Raw genomic sequence first — 24089 nt, 5'->3', positions numbered from 1 at the left:
AGCACAGAGACTGTCCTGAGTGCAGAGACTATAGCTGTCCTTAGTCCTTGTATGGGAAGCCTGGTGATGGTAGTGGTAGTGCTCCTTGAAACTCCCCACCATCATCACTAGCATGTCTGAAAGGGCTAGGAATATTCTGGGCCACTGCGTTTAATATTGTTGATCCTTTGGACCTGAGTGGCTAGTCAATTTTCAGAACCCTGGGGATGTTCCAGCTGGAAGTAGAAATTGATGGAGTCAATTATTTTTCTTTAATGCAGTTTTGTTTATTTACAAAGAATATACAAAGTCCCATGTCTCCAAATGCAGAAGGAACCAAGAACAAAAGGAGGAGTTTCTTAGCTTACAGCCCCAAGCTTCTTTTGACAACAGGCTCAAAAGCTCTCTGCCTCCCTAGCTTTTTCCAGGGTCAAACTGTACCCAGAAACTACTCCTAAGCTTTCTTGGTTTTTTTCCCTCTGCCTCTCTCTCAGTTCTGTCTGTGTCCTCAGTTTTTGTATGTTCTTTCACATACCCACATACCCCTACCCAAAACAATACCCAGCCCAAAAGCTCCTGGGCAGCTTCGCTCATACCTTTTGTCTTAGGTGGGGTTGGGACCAAAAGCACCCCTGTATTCACACCCTACACGCCATTCTAATAATCTTTGTACAAAGCATGCCTTGTGAGGTATCATTTGAAAACTAGTCACTCTCTGGTCAATAATACTATGGTGAAATGTATGTAGCAATACTATATATAAAGTTATGAATTCCCCCTCTGTGACGTTATTAGCACATGTTCAGCAACTTTGGCCAAGGCAGGGCTCTCTGGTTTTGAACAGGTCCATACTAAACACAGGAATGTGTGTTTACTTCAGTTTTCATATATGTAGTAAACAGGTGTGATGTTCCCCTGGTGTTATCTGGACTGGTGATCTGCTAGGTCACTCCAATCCTCAACTCTGGGAGCCAGCCTTACCCTGCTCCTCTGTGAGAACCCCCACTCCCGGGCTGTTCACACACAGCCTCTGGCATGTAAGCTGCTCCTAGCTATGTGAGTGAGTATTTTTGGACAGCTGCAGCTTGGATTGTGCAACCGGATGACACTAGCCAATATCTCCAGTCCCAGACACAACCCTAGGAACCTCTGTCTTGCAGTGTCCAGTTATGCCCACTGGACGCTGTAAGCTTATATGAGTTCGTCAATTTAACAAAGAAATTGATATGCACCAGGCTTGTTATTGCAAGGGGAGTCTCTGACATGCTTCAAACCAAATGCACTGCTTCAGGTAGAACAAACAAATTTATTAACTACAAAAGATAGATTTTAAGTGATTATATGTCAAAGCACAAGAAGTCAGATTTGGGCAAATAAAGTCAAAGCAAAACACATTCTAAGCTGATCTTAACACTTTCAGTGCTCTTACAAACTTAGATGCTTCTCACCACAGGCTGGCTGGTTGCCCTTCAGCCAGGCTTTCCCCTTTGATCAGTGCTTCAGTCACTTGGTGGTGGTGTCTATAGATGGAGGTGGAAGGGAAAGGAAGAGCACGGGAAACGTCTCTCTCTCTTTTATCATGTTCTTTCTTCCCCCTCGGCTTTGCCCCCCGCTTCAGCGTCAGGTGAGCATTACCTCACCGTAGTCCCAAACTGACCGGGGAAGGGGGGTGACTCACTCGAGAGTCCAACAGATCCTTTGTCACTGCCTAGGCCAGTGTCCTTTGTTCCTGTGAGGTTGGGCTGGGTTTGTCCCATACATGCCCTAATGCGGTGTGAACTGCCCCTCTGCTCCTAGACAGTTTTGCCTCGGCTTGTTTTAAGCCATGAGGACACATTTGCAGCCTCATAACTATATACATGAAATTACAACCTATAACATTACTATAATAACAATGCTCAATGCATCATGAGCCTTCTGAAGACACCCAACATGACAAACTTTGTATTGTGTACCACACAATCATAATATAAGGATGAAAATGGGGCTGCAGGGTATTCCCCGAGATACAGAGTGTCACAACAGGGTCCTCAAGACTGCAGGGGGAGGAGATGGCAGGAAAGAGAACAATTTGCATTTTAGCAAACACAACTGGGGGAAGAAAGAACATGGATCTTCCTTTATCACTAGATGCCATATTGCCCTTCCTCACTGTTTGGATAAACTTTATTTGGAGGGGTAATCTTCAGAAGAATCCACTTCACAGGGTCACTGGACTATAAAGGAAAGGGGCAGAAAAAGACGGTTATTCACCTCTCGTAACTGTTCTTCTTCGAGATGCGTTGCTCATGTCCATTCCAATAGGTGTGTGTGCGTACCGCATGGACGATCGCCGGAAGCTTTTCCCAGCGGTACCCATCGGGTCAGCAGTGGAGACCTCATGGCGACGTATATATGACCCTGCTGCCCCGCTGCCCCGCCGCCCGTTCAGTTCCTTCTTGCCGGAAGACTCCGACAGCGTGGAGGCGGGTGGGATTTGGAATGGACACAAGCAACATATCTCGAAGAACAACAGTTACGAGAGATAAGTAACCGTTTTTTCTTCTTCGAGTGATTGCTCATGTGCATGCCAATAGGTGACTTCCAAGTGGTTGCCCCGGAAGAGGGGTCGGAGTTCACCTGACTGTCGATCGGAGGACAGCCAAACCAAAAGCAACACCATCCCTCGCCTGCTGGGTAATGGCGTAATGGGAAGTGAAGGTGTGGACTGAAGACCATGTTGCTGCCTTGCAGATGTCCAGGATAGGGATCTGTGCCAGGAAAGCTGCGGACATCGCTTGCGCTCTGGTGGAATGCGCTGTAATAGGTGGAGCTCGAATTTTAGCCAGGTCAAAGCACGTCCTGATGCAGGACGTGATCCATGCTGAGATTCTCTGTGATGAAATAGGAAACCCCCTCATCCTTTCTGCAATTGCAGTAAAAAGCTGTGGTGATTTACAGAACGGTTTTGTGCATTCAATGTAAAAGGCTAAGGCCCGTCTAACATCTAAGGTGTGAAACATACACTCCCTGCTGGTGGCATGGGGTTTAGGGAAGAACAGAGGCAAGAATATGTCCTGGCTCCCATGAAACTGGGAGGCCACTTTGGGCAAAAATGCAGGGTGGGGACGTAGCTGCACCTTGTCTTTATAAAACACTGTGTATGGGGGTTCGGAAGTCAGGGCTCTGAGCTCGGACACCCTCCTCGCAGAGATTATAGCTACTAGGAAGGCCACCTTCCAGGACAGATAGGAGAGAGGGCAGGTAGCCATAGGCTCAAAGGGGGTCCTCATGAGAGAGGATAGGACCAGGTTTAGGTCTCGGAGGCGGGGGGCGGGGGGGAGGCAACGGGCTGACGTACATGTAGGTAAAGTCTGTCAAGGCCCTTAAGGAACCTGCCCACCATAGGGTTACTGAATGCTGATCCCCCGCCCAGCATTCCCGGGTGGAAGGCTGAAATGGCCGTCAGGTGTACCCTTAGGGATGATATCGCCAACCCTCGGCTCCTGAGGTCCAAGAGGTAGTCTAGGACAAGAGGAACTGGGGCTGATTGTGGTTCAGATCCTCTTTGTCGGGACCAAATGGAGAAACGCTTCCACTTGGCCAGGTACGTGGCTCGAGTGGAGGGTTTTCTGCTTCCCAACAGGACTTCCCTGACTGAGTTCGAGCACTAAAGTTCCAAAGGGTTCAACCATGGAGTTTCCACACTGTGAGGTGGAGAGAATCCAGGTTGGGGTGCTGCAGCCAGCCGTGATCCTGCGAAATTAGGGATGGGAAGATGGGGAGCACTATTGGTGTGACCACTGAAAGGTTCAGCAATACGGTGAACCAGTGCTGGCGGGGCCACGCTGGTGCTATCAGGATCAGTGAGGCCCTGTCCTGGTGAACCTTGAGGAGCACTCTGTGTATGAGCGGGAACGGTGGGAAAGCATACATCAGGTGCCCTGCCCAAGATAGGTGAAAGGCTTCCGCAATGGAGCCCGGGCTGTGGTTCAGGAAGGAGCAGAACCTCTGGCACGTCCTGTTGCCCCGTGTGGCGAACAGGTCTTTATGGGGAAAGCTCCACTTCTGGAAAATTGAGTGCATCATATCCGATCTGAGGGACCACTCGTGTCCCTGGAACGAGTGGCTGAGGCGGTCTGCCAGCTCGTTCTGCACCCCAGGAAGGTATGATGCCTGCAGGTGGATGGAGTGTGTGATGCAAAAATCCCACAGGGCAAGGGCTTCCCAGCAGAGGGGAAAGGAGGGAGCACCACCCTGTTTGTTTATATAAAACATTCCTGCAGTGTTGTCTGAGTGCTGATATGCACCTGTCCCAGAGATGGCTCTGAAATGTCTGGAATGCAGGCGAACTGCTCTCAACTCTCGGACATTGATGTGCAGCAACAGCTCTGTCTGGGACCAGAGGCCTTGGGTTCTGACACTGCTCAGATGAGCTCCCCAACCGAGCGCCGAAGCGTCCGTAACCAGGACAATCGGCGGTTGGGGCTTTGCGAAAGATACTCCCGCACAGACCATCTAAGGTTGGAGCCACCAGTGGAGGGAGCTGAGTATTCGCAGGGGGAGGGTCACTATTGAGTCCAATGGATCCCTGCCCTGCCTGTGCACCGGTGCTAGCCACGCTTGTAGAGGTCAAAGGCGGAGCCTGGCATGTTGCACCACATATGTGCAGGCAGCCATATGTCCCAGAAGCCCCATACAGTTTGGTTGGAAAACGAAGGAGGGTATGAATAATGTCCACAATTGCTTTGAAGTGTAGCTCTGGGAGGAACGCCCTCACGACCGTAGAGTCCAGGAGGGCTCCAATGAACTCTATCCTTTGAGTGGGGGTCAGGATAGACTTGGGTTCATTTAATATAAGGCCCAGCCTGAGGAATATGTCCCTGACCAGGGATATGTGCTGCACTACCCTTGTTTGGGATTCTGCCTTGAGAAGCCAGTCGTCCAAGTATGGGAAAACCTGGACCTGACACCTGCAGAGGAACACTGCCACTACTGCCATACACTTGGTGAATACCCGAGGAGCGGTGGAAAGGCCGAACGGAAGCACCCTGAACTGGTAGTGATGGCCACTGAGAAAACGCCTGTGGGAAGGGATAATTGAAATATGGAAATATGCGTCCTTCAAGTTGAGGGCGGCATACCAGTCACCCGGCTCCATTGAGGGAATGATGGTGGCCAGAGAGACCATGCGAAACTTCACCTTTTTTATGTATGAGTTGAGGTCTCGCAGGTCCAGGATAGGCCGAAGCCCTCCCTTGGCCTTGAGGATAAGGAAGTAAGGGGAGTAGAACCCCTTGCCCCTGAATTCCTGAGGGACCTTCTCTATCATCCCTAGTGCTAGGAGTGACTGAACCTCCTGTAAAAGAAGTTGCTTGTGAGAAGAGTCCTGAAGAGGGGTGGGAGGGCGGTAGGAAGCAGAATTGGATAGAATATCCTGCCCCTACTGTGCTGAGGACCCAGTGATCTGACGTGATCTGAGCCCAAGCCCAGTAGAAGTGGGAGAGTCGGTTCACAAAGGGACGGGAAGGATCCGGTAAGGCGGCTGGTGCGCCATCCCCGTGCGTAACTTCAAAAGTTAGGCTTAGGGCCAGGGAGCTGTTTAGTCGAACCCTGGCCTTGGCCTGAAGAAGATTGTGGGCGCCTCCTTCAAGGTGGGTCCCATCTAGGGGGTCCTTGGTAGAAGTGAGATGGGGGCTGAGGCCTAAAAGGTCTTCTCTGAGGTGCAGGGGTGTGCAGCCTAAGAGATTGACAAAGGCTTGACAAAGCCCTGGCTGGGATGATTTAACTGGGAATTGGTCCTGCTTCGAGCAGCGGGTTGGACTAGATGACCTTCTGGGGTCCCTTCCAACCCTGATATTCTATGATTCTATGATCTCCACCTCAAGGACTCACAGGCCATGCTGAGTAAACGTTTGTCCGTATTTTGGGCAAACAGGCCCTCATGGTCAAAGGGAAGGTCCTGTATGGTATTTTAGACCTCAGGAGGGATACCCTAGACCTGGAGCCATGCACTACGTCTCATAGTGATGGCGGTGGCCATAGTTCTAGCTGCCGAATCCGCTGCATTGAGGGCTGCTTGAAGAGGAGTTCTAGAGACCACCCTGCCTTCTTCCAGGAGGGCTCTGAACTCCCTACATGAATCAGTCGGGATAAACTCGTGGAACTTGGCCAACACCTACCAGGAATTAAAGGCCTAGCACTGCCTGTTGGTTAGCTATTCGAAGCTGAAGACCCACAGTTGAATAGACTTTATGGCCGAAGAGGTCCAGCTTCTTTACGTCACATGACTTAGGAGTGGAACCCCGTTGACCCTGCCGCGCCTTATGATTTACTGCGTCTACGACCAATGTACCCAGTTGGGGGTGTGTAAAAAGGTGCTCACAGCTCTTTTGTGGCACAAAGTAGCGTCTCTCCACACCCTTAGCCGTCGGTGGTATAGAGGCTGGAGTCTGCCAAAGCACGTTGGTGGTGGTCTGGATAGAGACTTTATGAGGGGCAATGCAACCCTGGAGGGACCCTCTGGGGTGAGGATATCTACTATGGGGTCTAAGTCCTCAGCAACTTCCTCCGCCTCCTAAGTAGGTCCTGGTGGCCCTTGACATCCATTGGTGGTAAAGCGGTGGACGTGCCTGCCACAGCCTCATCAGGCGAAGAGGAGGAAGATGTTCCCGGAACCAGGTCCTCCTGCCCCTCCGGGTGTCTAGAGGCCGGACATGGTAACTCAGGAGCCCTGACAATGATCGGCTGAGTGGCCTCTACTATCGGTGAAGTGGGAGCTGTGGCCGACTGTGGCTGATAGACAGTCACATCCCGTGTCAGGTCCTCCAGTGCCCTAGGGGAGCGGTGTGCCATCGATGACGCTGATGGAGGGGCACGGGGCCCTGATACCACCGACACAGGTCTAGAACCTTGGCCTTGCACCTGATGATAGGCCCAGGGGGTCCAAAAGATACATTGTACTGGGCCCTGCCACTGGGGTAGCCAAGTGGCTACCGGCGCCGCTTGCTCCCCTGGCCGATGGTGCCGGAAACGATGTTGGGACCGAGATTGGTAATGACTGCATCGGGACTGTGAAGATTCGGCCTCTGACTCCGACGAATACTCTGACGCTGACCACAGTGAAGCAGAGCCCGACGGTGCTGGAGAACGGTAGCGAGGGGACGGAGACCGGCACCGTAGCATCATGGCTTTACCACAGTGCTGGATTAATGGCGGTGCCGGCATCGGTGCCGGCATTGCTGTCCCCGATGGTGCCGTAGCCATCGGAACCGCCATCATCGGTGCTGCTGTTATCGGTGCCGCCATCATCGGTGCTGCCGACATCGGTACCAACATCATGCTGAAGTCATTGGTGGCATAGTGGCGCCCCTCGGTGCCGGGCACACTACTACGGTTGGTACTGATGCTAGTAGCTGAGTCTGCAGGCCCGGATCTCGCACATGCGGGGCTGGGTACTGCGACGTTATATCAATGAGGTCGTGGGCCGCCTCATAGGTGTCCGGAGTGGAGGGGAGGTCGAGCTCTTCCTCCAGTTCCCCACGGGTAGGAGAATCCATACCCGCCGGACTCAAGGTCTCTGCAGCCGGGGCCGAGGCTGACAGTGTTGGCTCTTGAGGGCCTTGACGGGGGTGTCCAACCAGAGGACTCACCCCACTGTGATCGCCCTTCGGCTTCCTGACAGGGGAACGACCTCTGTCCGGCTTTTTTTTCTTATGTGGCACCGGAGACTGGGGTCGGCGCTGATGCGAGGCACTGGCCTTGCATGCCAGGAAACGGTGCCGGTGGCTCCTTGCCGGGTCCTTCCTTGGTGCTGGGACATCCCGCATTGAGGGCGGCACACTACGTACCAAGAAGACCGGCGCCGGTCCCGTCTGCGGCTGAAGGGCCGACTCCCTCAAAAGGAGTTTCAGGCGGTAGTCCCGCTCTTTCTTTACTCTGGGTTTAAAGCCCCTACAAATAGGGCACTTATCTGTTTGATGGCCCTCGCCGAGACACTTGAGACAATCAAGTGGATTGCTTGTAGGCATAGGCTTCCCACACCTCTCGCACGGTTTAAACCCCTGCGGCCAAGGCATGCCCGAGTAGAGCAAAGGCGGGGAACCCCCTGGGAGAACAATAACTACAACTATTAACTTGAATAACTATCTACACTGAAGACAAAGGTAACCACTAGGCTAAGTAACTTGCCTAGAGCAAACACTAAGCTGTTCCAACGACCGTCATGGGCAGTAAGAAGGAACTGAACAGGCGGCAGGTCGGCAGGGTCATATATACGTCACCATGAGGGCGCCACTCCAGGGGTCTCCACTGCCGACCCGACGGGTACCACAAGGGAAAAGCTTCCGGCAATCGTGCATGCGGCGTGCGCACACACCTATTGGAATGCACATGAGCAATCACTTGAAGAAGAACCCCAAGATTCATACATGCTGGTGCTGGGGGTGCGGTAGCACCGCCCTGGCTTGAAGTGGTTTCCATCATATACACAGTTTACAGTTTGGTTCAATGGCTCTTAGCATCCCCACTATACAAACTGTTCCAGCACCCCTGCAAAGATCTCTGTCCTTCACCTAAGAAGACAAAGGCAGCAGCATCTTTAGGCCTCTAGGAGTGACCCTGACCACGGAAAGGGTCAGTCACCATCTTGCTAGAAGACTGTGGGTGAGAAAAGCCATATTAAACAAAGACTTGAACGAAAGCTTTGCCAGAAGCTGGGAATGGGCAACAGGGGATGGATCTCTTGATGATTACCTTTTCTGTTCATTCCCTCTGGGGCACCTGGCATTGGCCACTGTCAGAAGACAGGATACTAGGCTAGATTGGCCTTTTGGTCTGACTCAGTATGGCCATTCTTATGTTCTTATTAAGTTTTAGACTTTGACAACTGTTTTCACTTTTATTGTCTTATAACCATTTCTAACTTTTGTCTCTTATACTTGAAGTCACTTAAAATCCTGTCTTCTTTTGTGAATAATCTCATTTTATTTTTAATCTAAACCAATCCAGAGCTGTATTTAAACTGAACTGTTTAGTAACTACAGTTAAAATAACTAACAAACAGTTGAATATTGACTCCATACTGGGGCAATTAACCTTAATATGTGAACTGACTGGGCAATGGCTGGACAGTGCAGAACACACATTTTTGGGAAAACCTGGGTTTGGGAGTGTGTTGGAGTCACCCTGCAAGTAGTAACCATGTCTGGTGGAAGCCTGTTTGTGACTAGTGTATTGTTGGCAAGCTGCTGGACAAGGGCTGCACCTATACACACTCAAGGTGTGACCTTCATGCTGTAGGCTGGTTGTGAGTGGCCCAGGCTGGGAGCTACAGCAGCAAAGCATTACGAGGCACCCACATTACGAGGCACCCACCAGGGGAAGCTGGTGACATAACCCCTCACTGGTCTGGATTGCACCCAGAATGTGACGGCTTGATGTTTCGTGTTATGTTAATTGAACAGTAAGGTCACACCTACCAACCTCAAAAGGGTTTTAACCCAACCCATGAAAAGGTTTCACCCAGCTAATAACCATATATAATATTGCTTTCAACATAGCTTATCTTAAAGACACCAAGCAAGGCTAAAATAAAATGAAATTGGAAACCTTTTTAATGTTCTTGCCCTACTGCCTATATTTACATTCTGCATCCTGACCTGATGACGAGATATAAAGTAACAAATAGAAAACCAAGAACTTTTGAATTATGTTAGTCAACTTACACTTTCGTCTTACTGACAATGACACTCTGGCTTCCCAAATGATAGCTGTGTGAATTCTGGGCTGTGCCTACCCTTGAAGCTAGTAGTGTGATTCCTAACTCACATAGACATACCTGTTCTAACTCTAGTGCACTAAAAGTAGTAGTGTAGCTGTGGTAGCCTAGGCAGAGACTAGATGCCCCAAATACAAACCTACCTGGAATCCGTGGCTAGGCTATTTATTTTAGCATGCTGGGTTGATGAGAACTAGCAAGTATGTCTACACAAGCTGGGAATTACACCCCTAGCTCCAAGTGTGGACATAGTCATATTGCTAATAATGTTATGATGGAAAGTTTACAGTATAGCGATTTCTAGCCCCGTATCTAATAAGATTCTAGTTGACTTCAGTGGGTTTTGGACCAGGCCCCATGCTACCTATATTTTCAGTGACCACACACTCACTTTGGGTCTTACTACACAGTGGTTTTTAGCCTACGAAGTTGTGCAAAGAGGGACTGACCAACTTCATTTCTCATGTGGTCCAGAAGTACGGTGAGAAGCGGGGCATGTGTTCCTCTTCCCTCCATCTTCAGACAGGCATATGTTCCTCTTCCCACTCCAACTCTCATCACATTCCCCACACATGCCCTTGCCTGCAAAATGCTTTCAAAAGCCTTTTTTGTAGAGTGTCTGCATCTGATACAATGTTCAGATAAGCCTGTCTTGTATTTTATACAAGTCCTTTCCTCAGGCTGGGAGTTCCTGACAATACTGAGGATAGAAACTTTAGCTATCCTATGTTCTACTTCAGGCCATATTGTTTATCTTAAAACTGATGTCTAATTGTTTGGGGGTGGTTGGTTTTTTTTTGAGGTGTCTAAAATGGCTTAATGTTCTTTTAATAACTGTCCTTTGTTGCCAGTTGTTCTCTTGCCAAGCTTAGTTCCTCTGATCTTAACAACTCTCGCCTCCTTTGGGATCCGGAGCTAATTTTTGCAGCTGTCTTGCTATTCACGAATTCTCTTCATTTAAAGCAGTGATTCAGGGATATTTGTTAAGTACTACACAATTGAACTCCCTGTAAAGGCTTAGGCCCAGATAACTTCGTTATTGGATTGGCTAAAATGACAGTTAAGATAATCAATTTTTTCCTCCTCAGCTGGCTGCTAATATTTTTAGTTGGGTTTTGATTATAGGCACCTTTTGTGCCTGTTAGAGAAGCAGCAATCAGTTATTTTAATGGGCGCTTGTAGTCTTTCTTGTCACCTATTATTTTTAAAGGGCTTGAAAACCAAAGCTTGCTTCATTGAAGCTTCAGAAGAGTGCTACAATAAACAAACGCTACCCAAAACAAATTGTGCCAAATTAATCCCTGGTGAAACTCCACTGACTTCAGTGGAATGTCAAGTATTAATTTATTGAGAATAATTTTTTAACCACAGCCCTGTGCAAGTGAAATGTGTGTGAGGATATACATATAAAAGAATAAAAAATGGGCAAGAAACAAAAAAATCATTCCTTGCCTGCCTGAAAGAAAATGAACATACATTAGCAAAAAATACCTTGAAAAGATGATTGACTATTGTCATCTACACAGCATGAGCAATCAATTGCTGCATTGCATGTTCAGATTGGTTCAGAAGGCAAAAAATTCTATTACCAACAAAATGGATACAATTTCTATTTTATAGATAGAAGTTGGAACTATTTACTGTCTGTTGAGGTGATTTCTGTTGTTATTCATCTTCAGTTGCAATGGAGTTGAATAAGCATGTTTCAACCAATCTAATGAAGTAAGGACATGACAAGAAGAATCATCTCTGATGTACTTAAATAGCTAAGTCAAGCAAAAATAATAAAAACACTGGGTAAAATCCCAGCTCCGTTGAAATCAATGGGAGCTTTGCCATTGACTTCAGAAGGGCCAGGAATTCACCGACAGAGCCTGTCTCAGCTTTCACAGAGAATATACATAGGTGTGACACCATTACTTCAGTGAAGATACTCCCAATTTATACCATTGTTAGATCAGAATCAGACCCCTACTATCTTATCAGCTCCTTTGTTTCTACTTTATATTGTGTGGGCTAGTGTGTATGTATAAAATGTCAGATATATTGAAGTGTGTATGTCCATATCTCCTTCCAGTGGCTGAGCCACTGAGGATATCAGCCCTAACATTGCTATAGCTAACAGATTCTCTTTCAGTGATAGAGGCTTGTGTTTTTTGGAGAAGAAGATGCTGAGTTTTGTCCCTGCTGATGATCACAAAGTCCATGGGGTCATGGCACGTGGAACTGCAAACAGTTATGAATTCCTATGAAGCCACATAATTGTTATACCTGCTTACTCATGAAAAAAACTTTTCACGTTCTTCATCCACTTGACAGAGCAGTTTATTCTAATACAGTTTCTTACCATCTTGAAAGTCTTAGGGCGGGGAAAAAAGCAAAAGAAACAACAACAAAAAGACAGGAACATGCAAAGCACCTTATTTGTGTTTCTGGTCTGTTTAGGTCCAGTAAAGAATAGAGACAACTGTAAATTATTTTTATTACTAAGTCTGAAAAAACCCCTATATAAATAAATTACAATGATTTGGATGTGTGTATGTGAATATTTGTTTTTCCTAAAGTTAATTAAGTATTTTAGGAAAAATTGTCAGTGTGGCCACCAGCAATAGTTGGTGGCCACACTCCGAGGCCACCAAAAAATTTGTTGTTAGAACCCCTGTAGCAATGTATACAAGGCAAATTGAAAAAATAAATACTGTGATTTCTGAGAGGTATTTATTCATTCAAATCAAGGTAATTTTTTGGAGATGGTACTTTAACAATTTTTTCCTTTTGTGTCCCATAACTTAATACAATTGAATATAAAACAGGACAGGCGAATAATTTTTATGCCGTATTTCAAGATCTGCATTACAGTCTAGTAATTTACAGGCATGTGCTCTCTGTAAATCCTTTAGGATTGACACTGAAATGTTATTTTAATGAATCAAGTTTATCAAAGCTTCTACAGCCATGATTAATTAAGATCTAAGCCAACTATTTTAGTCTAGTCAGCACAGAATGTATGCTTGCATTTTATTCATTATAAAGTATATATTATTGGTCATAGTCCAGTATATAATACCTTAAATGCACACACCTGAAAAACAACATTTTCCCACAATTTCAGAAAGATTTAACAAATTACAGTAATCATTTATTGTACTGTCAACTCCCATGGAATTAGACAACTTTGTCTTACCTGTTAATTGGTCATAATTGATGTAGATTGCCAGTGGCTGGCATTGCCTACTTGCTGACTGGAGTAGGAATATGCCAATTTCTCTCACTGAGCACAAGTGGCGCCTTGTGAATGTCTTGGCACCTTTTAAATTTTCCTCTGTTGAGGGAACAGGGGGAGCGAGCCAAAAAAAAGGCGCCACCCGCTGCAGCGCTTTTACTCACCTGGCGACGCTCCAGGTCTTCGGCAGCACCTCGGCGGCGGGACCTTCAGTCACTCACAAACTCGCTCCGGGTCTTCGGCGGCACAGCGGCGGCGGGGCCTTCAGTGCCGAAGACACCCGGAGCAGGTGGTGCCTTTTTTTTTAATCACTCGCCCTGTTCCCTCCACCTGGCTATGTGGCTGCAGAGAATATCTGTTTTGGGTGGTGTGAAATAGTAAACCTTGTGGGTACACTCAGGAGCAGTGTGGTGGACAGTCCTAGAAGAATGGAAGAAAAGGATCCTTGCAGGAAAGGGTGTCTAACTCACTGATATGTCTGGAAGAGGAGATGGCTGTTACATAGGTCACTTTGATTGTAAGAAAGCAAATGAAGCTTTTGAGAAGTTCGAAGAGGGCTTTAAACCCGACACTGAGTCTCCATTTTGTCACTAGATACCTGGTAAATTCAGTGTCGGTGTGTCATAAATATAAAGGGAAAGGTAACCACCTTTCTGTATACAGAACTATAAAATCTCTCCTGGCCAGAGGCAAAACCCTTTCACCTGTAAAGGGTTAAGAAGCTAGGATAACCTCGCTGGCACCTGACCAAAATGACCAATGAGGAGACGAGTTACTTTCAAAGCTGGAGCGGGGGAGGGAACAAAGGGTCTGTCTGTCTGTGTGATGCTTTTGCCAGGAACAGATCAGGAATGCTCTTCAGAACACCTGTAAAAAAGTTAGTAAGAAATCTAGCTAGAAATGTGTTAGATTTTCTTTTGTTTAATGGCTGGTAAAATAGCTGTGCTGAATGGAATGTATATTCCTGTTTTTGTGTCTTTTTGTAACTTAAGGTTTTGCCTAGAGGGATTCTCTATGTTTTGAATCTGATTATCCTGTAAGGTATTTACCATCCTGATTTTAGAAAGGTGATTCTTTTACTTTAATTAAAATTCTTCGTTTAAGAACCTGATTGTTTTTTCATTGTTCTTAAGATCCAAAGGTTTGGGTATTCACCTATGCAAATTGGTGACGATTTTTATCAAGCCTTCCCCAGGAAAGGGGGTGTAGGGCTTGGGGGGATATTTTTTGGGGGAAGACATCTCCAAGTGTGCTCTTTCCCTGTTCTTTGTTTAACACGCTTGGTGGAGGCAGCATAGGGTTCAAGGACAAGGCAAAGTTTGTACCTTGAGGAAGTTTTTAACCTAAATTGGTAAGAATAAGCTTAGGGGGTCTTTCATGCAGGTCCCCACATCTGTACCCTAGAGTTCAGAGTGGGGAAGGAACCTTGACAAGGTGCTAGACTACTTTAAGTAATTAAGGAATGGGATTGCCAAATTATCCAGATATCTGGTTAAGAATAGAGCTTCGAGGGCTGATGTTTGTATCCACATGGAAATGTGTCAGTCCAATGATGAACCCATCCTAAAGGAAATAATGAAAGGAATTTATAGAAGTTTTGAGAGGATAGAGACCTATGGACTCGAACCACTGGAAGACGACTCCCCACACTGATCAATAGGTTCATATGGTCAAAGCTTTATTGGATGTGAAGATATCTCTATAATAATGGGGGAATAGCCAAAAGAATCCCAATTAAACTCTGCCAACCTCTTAGTTATAAAGACTACATTGGCAGGATACAGATAGAGAACGGGACCCTTGTGGAGAAACATGGTTATGACTTGGAGGGTTACTCGGTAAGAAGGCAAGAAACCAAGATCTTGGAGGCCAGCCCTTGAAGTTAGTCTGTGATCTGTTAACCTCCTGTGGGGAATCTTTCTTTCTTGGCCATCCTATGAGATTTTTTAGTGAACAATGTTCATGTATGGCAGTTAGACATAACAGACGTTGTAGAAATTGTATTGTGAAGTTCCTTGTTGGCTGTATTTCAGTGATTTAGCTGCTAGCTCTGCAAATTCAGCTTGAGTTCTGGGAGTCTAGCTGAGTTCTTTCTTTTCTGTCATCTGTGACAGCCACCATCTTGGCAGACAACTTGGGACATCCAGAGCTAAAATCATGAGCAGCTACATCTTGAGCTAAGGACCTGTAAGTGGCATTGTGACAGATTCCTATGCTCTGAAAATCAGCACACAGCGGTACTTATAACACACTCTTCCCTGCATTATACATAGTCCCTTCCGCTACACTTATATAACACTTCAATATATTTTCACAGGTGTGTCTTACTGGAATTTAGTACAATTCTGTTTAGAATACACAAGATGGAAAAACATTCAACTCAGTCTCGCATAACTCTGACTCTACAGGGTTAATTTTGTCACCAAATTAAGCAGATACTCTGAATACACATAAGAAACAGACCTGTTAAGATGCTTTTTTTTTTAAACACACAGTCCCTTTTCAGAGTAGAACTGTATTTTATGGAGGCAAGAGCCAATGGGATACCTGCTGCTAGATGGTGCTGGGCCTATGGAATCTTCCCCCTCCCTCAGTGAAGATATAATGCCACCTGTCCTGCTAGGCTGGGAACTTTTACTCTGTCAGAGACAGACTCTGCAGAAAGATTGAGTTGGAAGGATGGGAGCCCTGAGCTCAACTGCTGTGGTGGGTCACTGGCTAGTGTAGCAAGTGGGTGAAGGCTGGGAGACAAAGAAGGCAAAGCAGGGAAGAGGGAAAAAAAAAGAGAATAGTTGGCGGGGAGGGAGGGGAATATCTACAGTGCAAATGCTGGAAGTTTTGATGCTGGAGAAGGAAGACTGGGGATGAAGGCATCCGCTGACTTTTAAAGGGCTAAAGAGAATGCCTAGAGAGAAACTTGCATAATCTTGCCTCTGGACAGCAAGTGGCAGAGCTACTTGGTAGTGATCTGGATTGGCGGCTCCTGGAACACCTGGGTACTGTTTTTTCTCCATCTAGAAAAGCCTGCGATGCAAACTGCTTTCAGAGATAAACCTTTTATTTTAAGTTGAGATGAGAGCATTGATCCCCGTGTTCTGCTTCAGCCTATTTGATTTGCAACACATACCCACAAAGTTATAACTCAGTGCTGGCTTGGTCACCCAACAAATCACCACTTTAGTTTTACATTTTGTCATTAGTGTATTTTGGACTCTGCAATTGTTCTTGTCATTCTAAAAATGAACCTGTTGGAAAATACTAATTACCCATCTGTTCCTGCAGATTAGTGATGGACTAGTTATAAAAGGTTTGACATGAATAAGCACCCAAAGTTTCCAGTGGTTGACCTTTGGAATAAAGGGAGGTCCTTCTCCCTATATTTCAAAGGTTAGCCTATCTATAATGTGTAGGGGAGAAAAGCTGTGAGATCATGGTGGACTTCAATTTGAGTGTCAAATGCTGGAGGTCTCATGCTGCCAGTAGTAAAATATCCTTGGAATTTCTAAATATTATACATGACGACAATCTTCAAGTTCAAAAGAGTGTTTCACCTAACACAGGGAAATTCTATACAAGACTTCATTCTGACAGATAAAGAGGAACTGATCATAGACCTAAAAATTAATGGTAACTTAGGTACAAGTGATCATGACTTGATCACATTTATAATGAATAAATTGTCAGCCAGTGAGAAAGACAGATACTTGGTGCTTTAAAAGGAACAATTTCACAAAGTTGAAAATAATTATGAGCCACATCAGCTGGGAAGAATTTAATCAGAAAAATATGAGTGATAATTGGGAATTGTCTAAGAACTCGTTACTTGATGCCCCAAAAGCCACAATGGAGGAAGAAGGCCATATTGGTTACAAACTCATCTGGTTAGAGGGGAGTGAAGGCATCTATAAAAAATAATATATAACAAATGGAAGAAAGGGGAAGTCGATATTATTGAATATAAATCAGAAGCTAGGAATTGTAGAAAATTGATAAGGGAAACAAAGGGACACAAGGAGAGATTAATGACCAGCAGAGTTAAGGACAATAAGGAGGAGATTTTTCAGGATATTTGGTATTGGTCCATTACAAGATGGAAATAGTAGAATTATCAATAATGCAGAAAAGGCATTATTGTGTGTAATGAATATTTCTGTTCTGCGTTTGAGGAAAAAACAGATGATGTAGTCATATTTTATGATAAAACTCTTTCATTTCTACTAGTATCTCAGGAAGATGTTAAATAGCAGCTACTAAAAGTTAGACATTTTAAAATCAGCCACTCTAGATAACTTGCTTCCAAGAGTTTTAAAAGATCTTGCTAAGGAGCTTGCTGGACCATTAATGTTGATTTTCAGTAAGTCTTGGAAAATTGGGGACGTTCCAGAAGACAGGAAGAAAGCTAATGTTATGACAATATTTTTAAGAAGGGTAAACAGGATGACCCGGGAAATTATAGGCCTGGGCAAACTAATAGTAGATGCTGGGCAAGATAATGGAGTAGCAGATACAGAACTTGATTGATAAATATAATTAATGCCAGTTAACATGGGTTTATGGAAAAATAGATCCTGTCAAACTAACTTGGTGTTGGTTTTTTTTCATGATATTACAAGTTTGTTTGATAAAGGTAATGGAGTTGATATAATAGGCTTCTCTAAGGCATTTGACTTGGTATTGTGTGATATTTTTATTAAAAGCCTAGACGGATATAAAATTAACATGTCACACTTTAAATGGCTAACTGACAGTATCAACATATGTAACTGTAAACATGGAATCATCATCAAATGGGTGTGTTTATAGTGGGGTCCCACAGAGACTGGTTCTTGGCCATACACTAGTGAACATTTTTATTCTGGAGCTGGAAGAAAACATAAAATCATCACTGATCAAATTTGCAGATGACAAAAAAATGGGGGAGTGGTAGATAATGAAGAGGACAGGTCACTTATACAGAGTGATCTGGATCGCTTGGTAAACTGGATACAAGGAAACTAGGTCTTTTAATAGGGCTAAATGTAAATCTATACATCTAGGAACAAAGAATATAGACCATACTTACATGATGGGGGACTCTATCCTGGGAAGCAGTGACTCTGAAAAGATATGGAGATTGTGGTGAGCTCCTAGTGCAACGCTGTGGACAAAATGGTGCAATCCTGGGATGCATAAATGGGGAATCTCAAGTAGGAGTAGAGAGGTTATTTAACCTCTGTATTTGGCACTGGTGCAACAGCTTCTGGAATACGCTGTCCATTTCTGGTGCCCACAATTCAAGAAGGATGTTGATAAATTGGAGAGGGTTCAGAGAAGAGCCACAAGAATGATTAAAGGATTAGAAAACATGCCTCACTTTAATAGGCTCAAAGAGCTCAATCTATTTAGTTTAACAAAGACAAGGTTATGGGTTGACTTGATTACAGTCCATAAGTGCCCAGATGAGGAACAATTATTTAATAATGGACTCTTCAATCTAGCAGAGAAAGATACAACATGATCCAGTGGCTGGAAGTTGAAGTTAGTCAAATTCAGACTGGAAATAAGCTATACATTTTGAACAGGGAGAATAATTAACCACTGGAACAGTTTACCAAGGGCCTTGGTGGATTCTCCATCACTGACAATTTTTAAATTGTTTGGATGTTTTTCTAAAAAAAACATGCTCTAGGAATTTTTTTGGCAGGGGAGAGTTCTATGACCAGTGTTATACAGGATGTCAAACTAGATGATCACAATGGTTCTTTCTGACCTCGTAATCCATGAATTTACTCCCTTCACATTCAGGGAGTATACAAGGCTTATGTGATCCATGGTCCTTACCTGTTCCAAGCTATCTGCTTCCTCCCTCCTTTTCCAACTAAATTGGCAAGACATAACCTCCTCGCCATCCAGCTTCGCAAATTCCTGTATGTAGGCTTGCGACTCATGATCTTCCTAATTTAGGTTTATTCCTGTAAATCACTTCCCTAGGCTAGCAACCTCAGTTTTACTGAATGAATCATGGGCCTAGCAGATCTCTACTCTCTCTTGTAGCCCAGACCATTGTTTTATTTTAGTTTTAGTTTCATTTGGGATTTCTAAGCAAATTGTATCCAATATCCTATTGCGCAAATCAGATGGGGATGCCCAGGGCTCAGAAGCAGACAGACTGGACATTTGTCTGTCTGTGATTCTTTCAAGCCAGGGAGTTATGGGCTCAAATTTAAAAAAAAAAAAAGGTTCAGGGATAGGACTGAGGTTACTGAGAACCAAGTTTTGCCTCCAATTGCAAATGTCTCTTAGATACTGGCATCACTTATCTAACATTGACTCATCACATCTCACTTTACATCTCCTCCATTCTACCCATAATGCCAGCCTCAATACCCGGTCTTGTCTCTGCTTCTCTGACAACCATCACTGTGCCCTTTTCCCATGTCACTCGCAACACATGGAACATCCTTGGCTAGGTCCACAAGACCATTTACCTCTCCTCATTCATATCCCCCCAAAGATCCACTTCTACCAGGATGCCTACAAGTAGTAAATCATTAAACACATTTATTTATGTACATAATTGAAAAAAATAACCTGATTCACTGTGCTCTGCCATCACCATCACTAATCACCCCACAGTCCTAGTGCTTAGCTCGTGCTTTCTTCACTATCCCCATCCTATTGTCTTCATTCCATCACTGTTTGAAATTAGATTGTAAGCTCTTTGGGGCAAGAACTGTTTTCTTATCTGCACAGGGAGATGCCAAGTACACTGATGGGCACTGTAAAATAATAAATATATATATCTAAGATAGCTAGATAGATGTCACCAAAGGTCTCTGGCATACCTAACCATCATGGCAGAAAGCTCTTCCTTAAAGTACCATCCATGGAAGGAGATACTTTCTCTATTAAAATCACACTGTCAGCCAATCAGTGTGCAGAGCGCTGTCACATAATATTTGGAAGTTCCACTTTACTGGGTGTTAGTACTGGTATTATTGATGCCTGGCAAGCTTACTGTATGAAAGTAGTGCCAAAATATACACCTTCAACAGTTTCCTCTGAACAACACTGAACTTTGGGAAGCACCTGAAATGTTTTTCAATTTATCTCGAGCTAAAAGTTAGTTAGTATTCAATTTAACATTTTGAATGACAAAGTTGCTTTTTCCTGCTTCATTCATTTTCTTGGGTATTGTGCCCACAGAACACTCACAGAGGTAATACTATAATGTTACAAATACTCCTCTACGACAGTTACAAGGAGAACAGAGTTAGTTAAAAATAATGCCATCAACTACAGAGGTACCAAACTCTGATTCAGATCCAGAGTACAACTTGTAATTAGAAAATACTGCATAGGGTAGAACCACTAAGGTAGCCATATTACTTACTCATTCAAAGTTTTTTCAGGTGAGGACTTTTGTTTGGGAACAAGAAGTCTGATGAACCTTTGACTGCTGTGTGCAGAGGTGCCAGGTATTTTTCCTGTTAAACCTGCATCTCCACCAGCAGCCACTGCTGCCACTACCTTAAATATTATTGCAACTCCATATTGCAACTCCTCATTGGCCTATACTGTGAGATCATTTATGGAAGCTCATTCTTTGTTTCAAAGAAGACTCTCAAAAATGATGTACAAAAACAATTCTGGGGTTCTTGTGCTCTTTGAACCAACAGATACAGCACAGATTTGTGGGTCAGCTAGGCAAGTCAGGCTTCCTAGTCCAGTCCTAGCCAGCCTCTACTTTGTGAGCAGTACATGAGTTGTATATGTCTAGTACCCATCACAAAATTGCCTCAGGTCAGTTTTTCAGTTTGAAGGCTTTGAAGTGTTTTTTATAGCCACCTTGACTGACTATTAAAATATATTTTTTCTTTTTAATTTTCTGATTTAATGTGGATTTTGTACGTTCATATAAAATGCTGGATGACAGAGGTATAGCATGGGTGGTAGCAGCTGTGCAAACCTCCTAATACTGCCCTGATCTGACTGGATAAGATGAAAGGGGAATGAAGTCTCCATCTTATTCAGTCTTCAGCTTCTGCTGAGACTGCCAACAAGAATGCAAACTGGCATCAATTGTGATGGGAACACCTGTCCTTTGTGAAAAGGACTGAGACCACTAAATTCATTTCACTGAGCTAGTTTGAACCTTTTTGCTACTGGTTTTCCATGGCCCCAGAATTTCACTTAGGTCAGTGGAATGTAAGCACATACTGGGTTAAGAAATGCATGCCCATTTTCTTTTAAACTGAGATATCTTTATCATGATGAACAGTTCTGAACACTAAACATTTATTTCAATATTTAAGGAGCATTTTGTCTATAAACTGACCTTATTCAGATACAGAAATGTGCATTACATTATGCTATTAAACACCCTTACTCATTGTATCAGAATGGGATTGCTGAAAGCATTGTCTCAAAACAACCTGGCCTTTCTGAAATCAGATCACGACTAAGAAGTGAAATCTTGTCACAATGTCAGGACTTTTTCAGCAAGATTACTTCTCTGACATGTCAATCACTCTGACAGATTAAAGAGCTGCTGATGCTCCTGGAAACATTTGAAAATAATTCTATTTAGAAATAGCTGTGCTGACATGACTTTATTTCGCCTCCCACCCCACTTTTGTTATTTTATGACTTGAGATATTTGCATGAAAACAAGACCTGGCTTTCTTAAGAGTTTGAGATGGACCTGTTGCTTATTCCTCTTTCTCTAGTTAAGGTCCTATCCTTTGTTACATTATAATTTTTGCAACAATTACATTTGATGTCACAAATAGATCTAATAACCTTAAAGTGAAGAACGAACAGCAGGAGCTGACGAACTCTTATAAACTAAAGATTTTATTTTCATGACCATGTAAATAGAATCTCTCCTCCCAAAAAACCTATGTTTTTAGAAACAGTAAAAATATAGGGACAGTTCATCAGTTGGTGTAAACTGGCATAGCTCCATTGAAATTCATTACATGTAGAACTAACTCTAAATGGTGCTTTTAAAGAGTTGTTTTATAAGATATGGAGAAATACAACATTTGATGTAATTTTTAGAAAAAAATTAATTACATGTTTAGTGGGAGTTCTCAAAGGACCCAAGTCTGCCATTTTGGAGAGATGCATGCTGACGCTGAACAATTCAGTAGGCTCTCTTGCATGCAATAAAGGAGACAGAATTTATTTTTCTTTCTGCCCTTTGAGCTGTGCCGATTTTTGGAGGGTGGGGGTGGTGAAGGGGATAGGGCTGTGGGAAGACTTGTAGAATTTCTACACATAAAATAACTATGGAACTCTATTGAGATCCATGGGAGGCTTTTCTAAATATTCAAGGCAGGATTTGACTCTCAGTTTAACTTCATGCCCCAAAATCTCTCAGCTGCAGATGACAATTTATGACTAACTTAAGCTTTTTGGTGAAGGAACCATTGTTTTGGCAGCCATGTCCCATTCTGAAGACCTGTTATCACAAATGAGATTGTCTGAAGTACGTCTGAGCTACACTTTTTGAATGAATTTTAACTTAAGTGTGGAACTAGTTGTAAGTCTCCTACACTCTTAGACACTTTTTCCCTGCTGCACCAGAGTTTTGCTCAGCATAGCAGTAGCCAGTAATGGTGGCGGGGAGCTGGGTATGGCTGCCTGATTCTGTGCTGTGACCAGCTGGTGGAAAGGTCCCTAGGGTCTAGCATGCTCCAGCCACTCCTCCTTCCCAATCCTCTCCTCCTTCCCAATCCTCCCTGGCTTCAACATGTTCCTCCCCCTTCCACCACAGAGGGTGTGGGGGTGGGAGAGAGGTGGTGGGAGACGAGCCAGCTATGTTAACTCTAGATCTGTTAGAATTCCCCAGTACCAAAGGAATCTTCAGTAGGGAGGATGGAGCCGGCTTCTGGCCCCTTTGCACTGGCTCTGGTTATGCAAAGGGGATAGAAAGAGGAAACGAATCTGGCTTTCAACTTTCACTTGTATGTGGTGGGGATATGTGGTAGAAGTTTTGTCCCTTAGGACCATGTGCCTGAAATCTGGTCATTGATTTAAGCACTTTTTTTTTTTCCATTTAAGTTGTCTTGTTCAAGTCACACCACACACCATGGGCTCCCTGATAATTTCTCTATGTGAAATTGCACTGACCCTCTTCTTATAGAAACTGAAAACATTATCTGGAGCACCATTATGTTTTGTTAAAAGATCTTAATTTCAATTATGTGGAAGTTTGTTCATTGATAAGATGGATTTTAGAAAAAACGCCAGATTTCACAAATATTGTCTAATTGCAAATAATGGGAAGTTTTCCTGTGGCAGAGGTTAGTTTAGAGCCAGAACAATATTGAGCATCTGGAAGAGGCATAGAATGTCTTTGCCAAAAGAGCAGTCTAGTGCCCTTTAAATATTTTAAACAGATGATTAGGATACATTCATACACTAAATGCTATAAGCCGTGCAATGGATTGTTTAGCCAGGTATGCTGGAGCATTTAGAGCAGTTCTCCTTTGCCCCTTCCACCTCAGACATTATTGATACCATGGCTTTGAGGGTTTTGGGAAAGTCCAAATAGATATCCTGGGAATTTCATTTTCACCTTCACACTCTAGACATAATTTTTTCTTCTATTTTCAAATCTTCTTTCCTTATGCTCAAGATGCAAATGAATTGTGCTACGAGTCCTGCAGCTGAGAGGGCGGACAGTCTGTAATGACCCGTTGGGGTCTAACTATATTTAAAAAAAAAAAAAAGAAAAGTCAAACCCTTTCTGATGAAAACTCAGATTATCATCAACCTCTCCTGGGCTCATGTGTAAGAGACTAAGGTTAAAATCTGGGGTCTTGTCTTCCATGCTGCAGCGTAGTGAGTCTTCAAATTAAATCTGAACAGTAACATATTTAAAGACGTAATGGGAATAGTTTAACTCTACAGACAGATTGCTCCTTGAACATTTGAAATAGATCTTTACTCCCTTGCTGCAATTCTCCAACATACTGTTGTATTTCATACAACTGATTTTTCAGGACATGCATCCTGAAGGCTCCAGATCTGACACGCTCCTCCTAAAATGTCCCTGTGACCTAAGGTTTGGAACCCATAGCCACAAACAGCACACAAGTGTGGATAACAGTCATCATCCAGGTACAACTATTGCTCTTCACA

The 24089-nt window shown here is 44.1% G+C and overlaps 1 protein-coding gene and 1 long non-coding RNA gene across 2 annotated transcripts in view; one reads left to right on the top strand and one right to left on the bottom strand.

The window, feature by feature from the left end:
- Positions 1-24089, top strand: part of LOC141986563 (uncharacterized) — a 79861-nt gene that overhangs the window by 40586 nt on the left and 15186 nt on the right. The gene's annotated exons all lie outside the window — the stretch shown is intronic.
- Positions 13792-24089, bottom strand: part of GALNTL6 (polypeptide N-acetylgalactosaminyltransferase like 6) — a 927841-nt gene continuing 917543 nt past the window's right edge. Inside the window, exons 14-15 of the mRNA XM_074951163.1 lie at positions 18022-18055; positions 13792-13826 (exon numbers count right to left, since the gene is read on the bottom strand). Of these exons, the coding sequence (XP_074807264.1) occupies positions 18035-18055 (21 nt within the window). The 3' untranslated portion in view covers positions 13792-13826; positions 18022-18034. The remainder of the gene's footprint in view (positions 13827-18021; positions 18056-24089) is intronic.

The sequence above is a fragment of the Natator depressus genome, chromosome 4 (genome assembly GCF_965152275.1).
Source record: "Natator depressus isolate rNatDep1 chromosome 4, rNatDep2.hap1, whole genome shotgun sequence".
In the NCBI taxonomy this organism is placed as follows: domain Eukaryota; kingdom Metazoa; phylum Chordata; order Testudines; family Cheloniidae; genus Natator; species Natator depressus.
The sequence above is the reverse complement of the archived record's forward strand: the minus strand, read 5'-3'. Positions and strand labels throughout refer to the sequence as shown.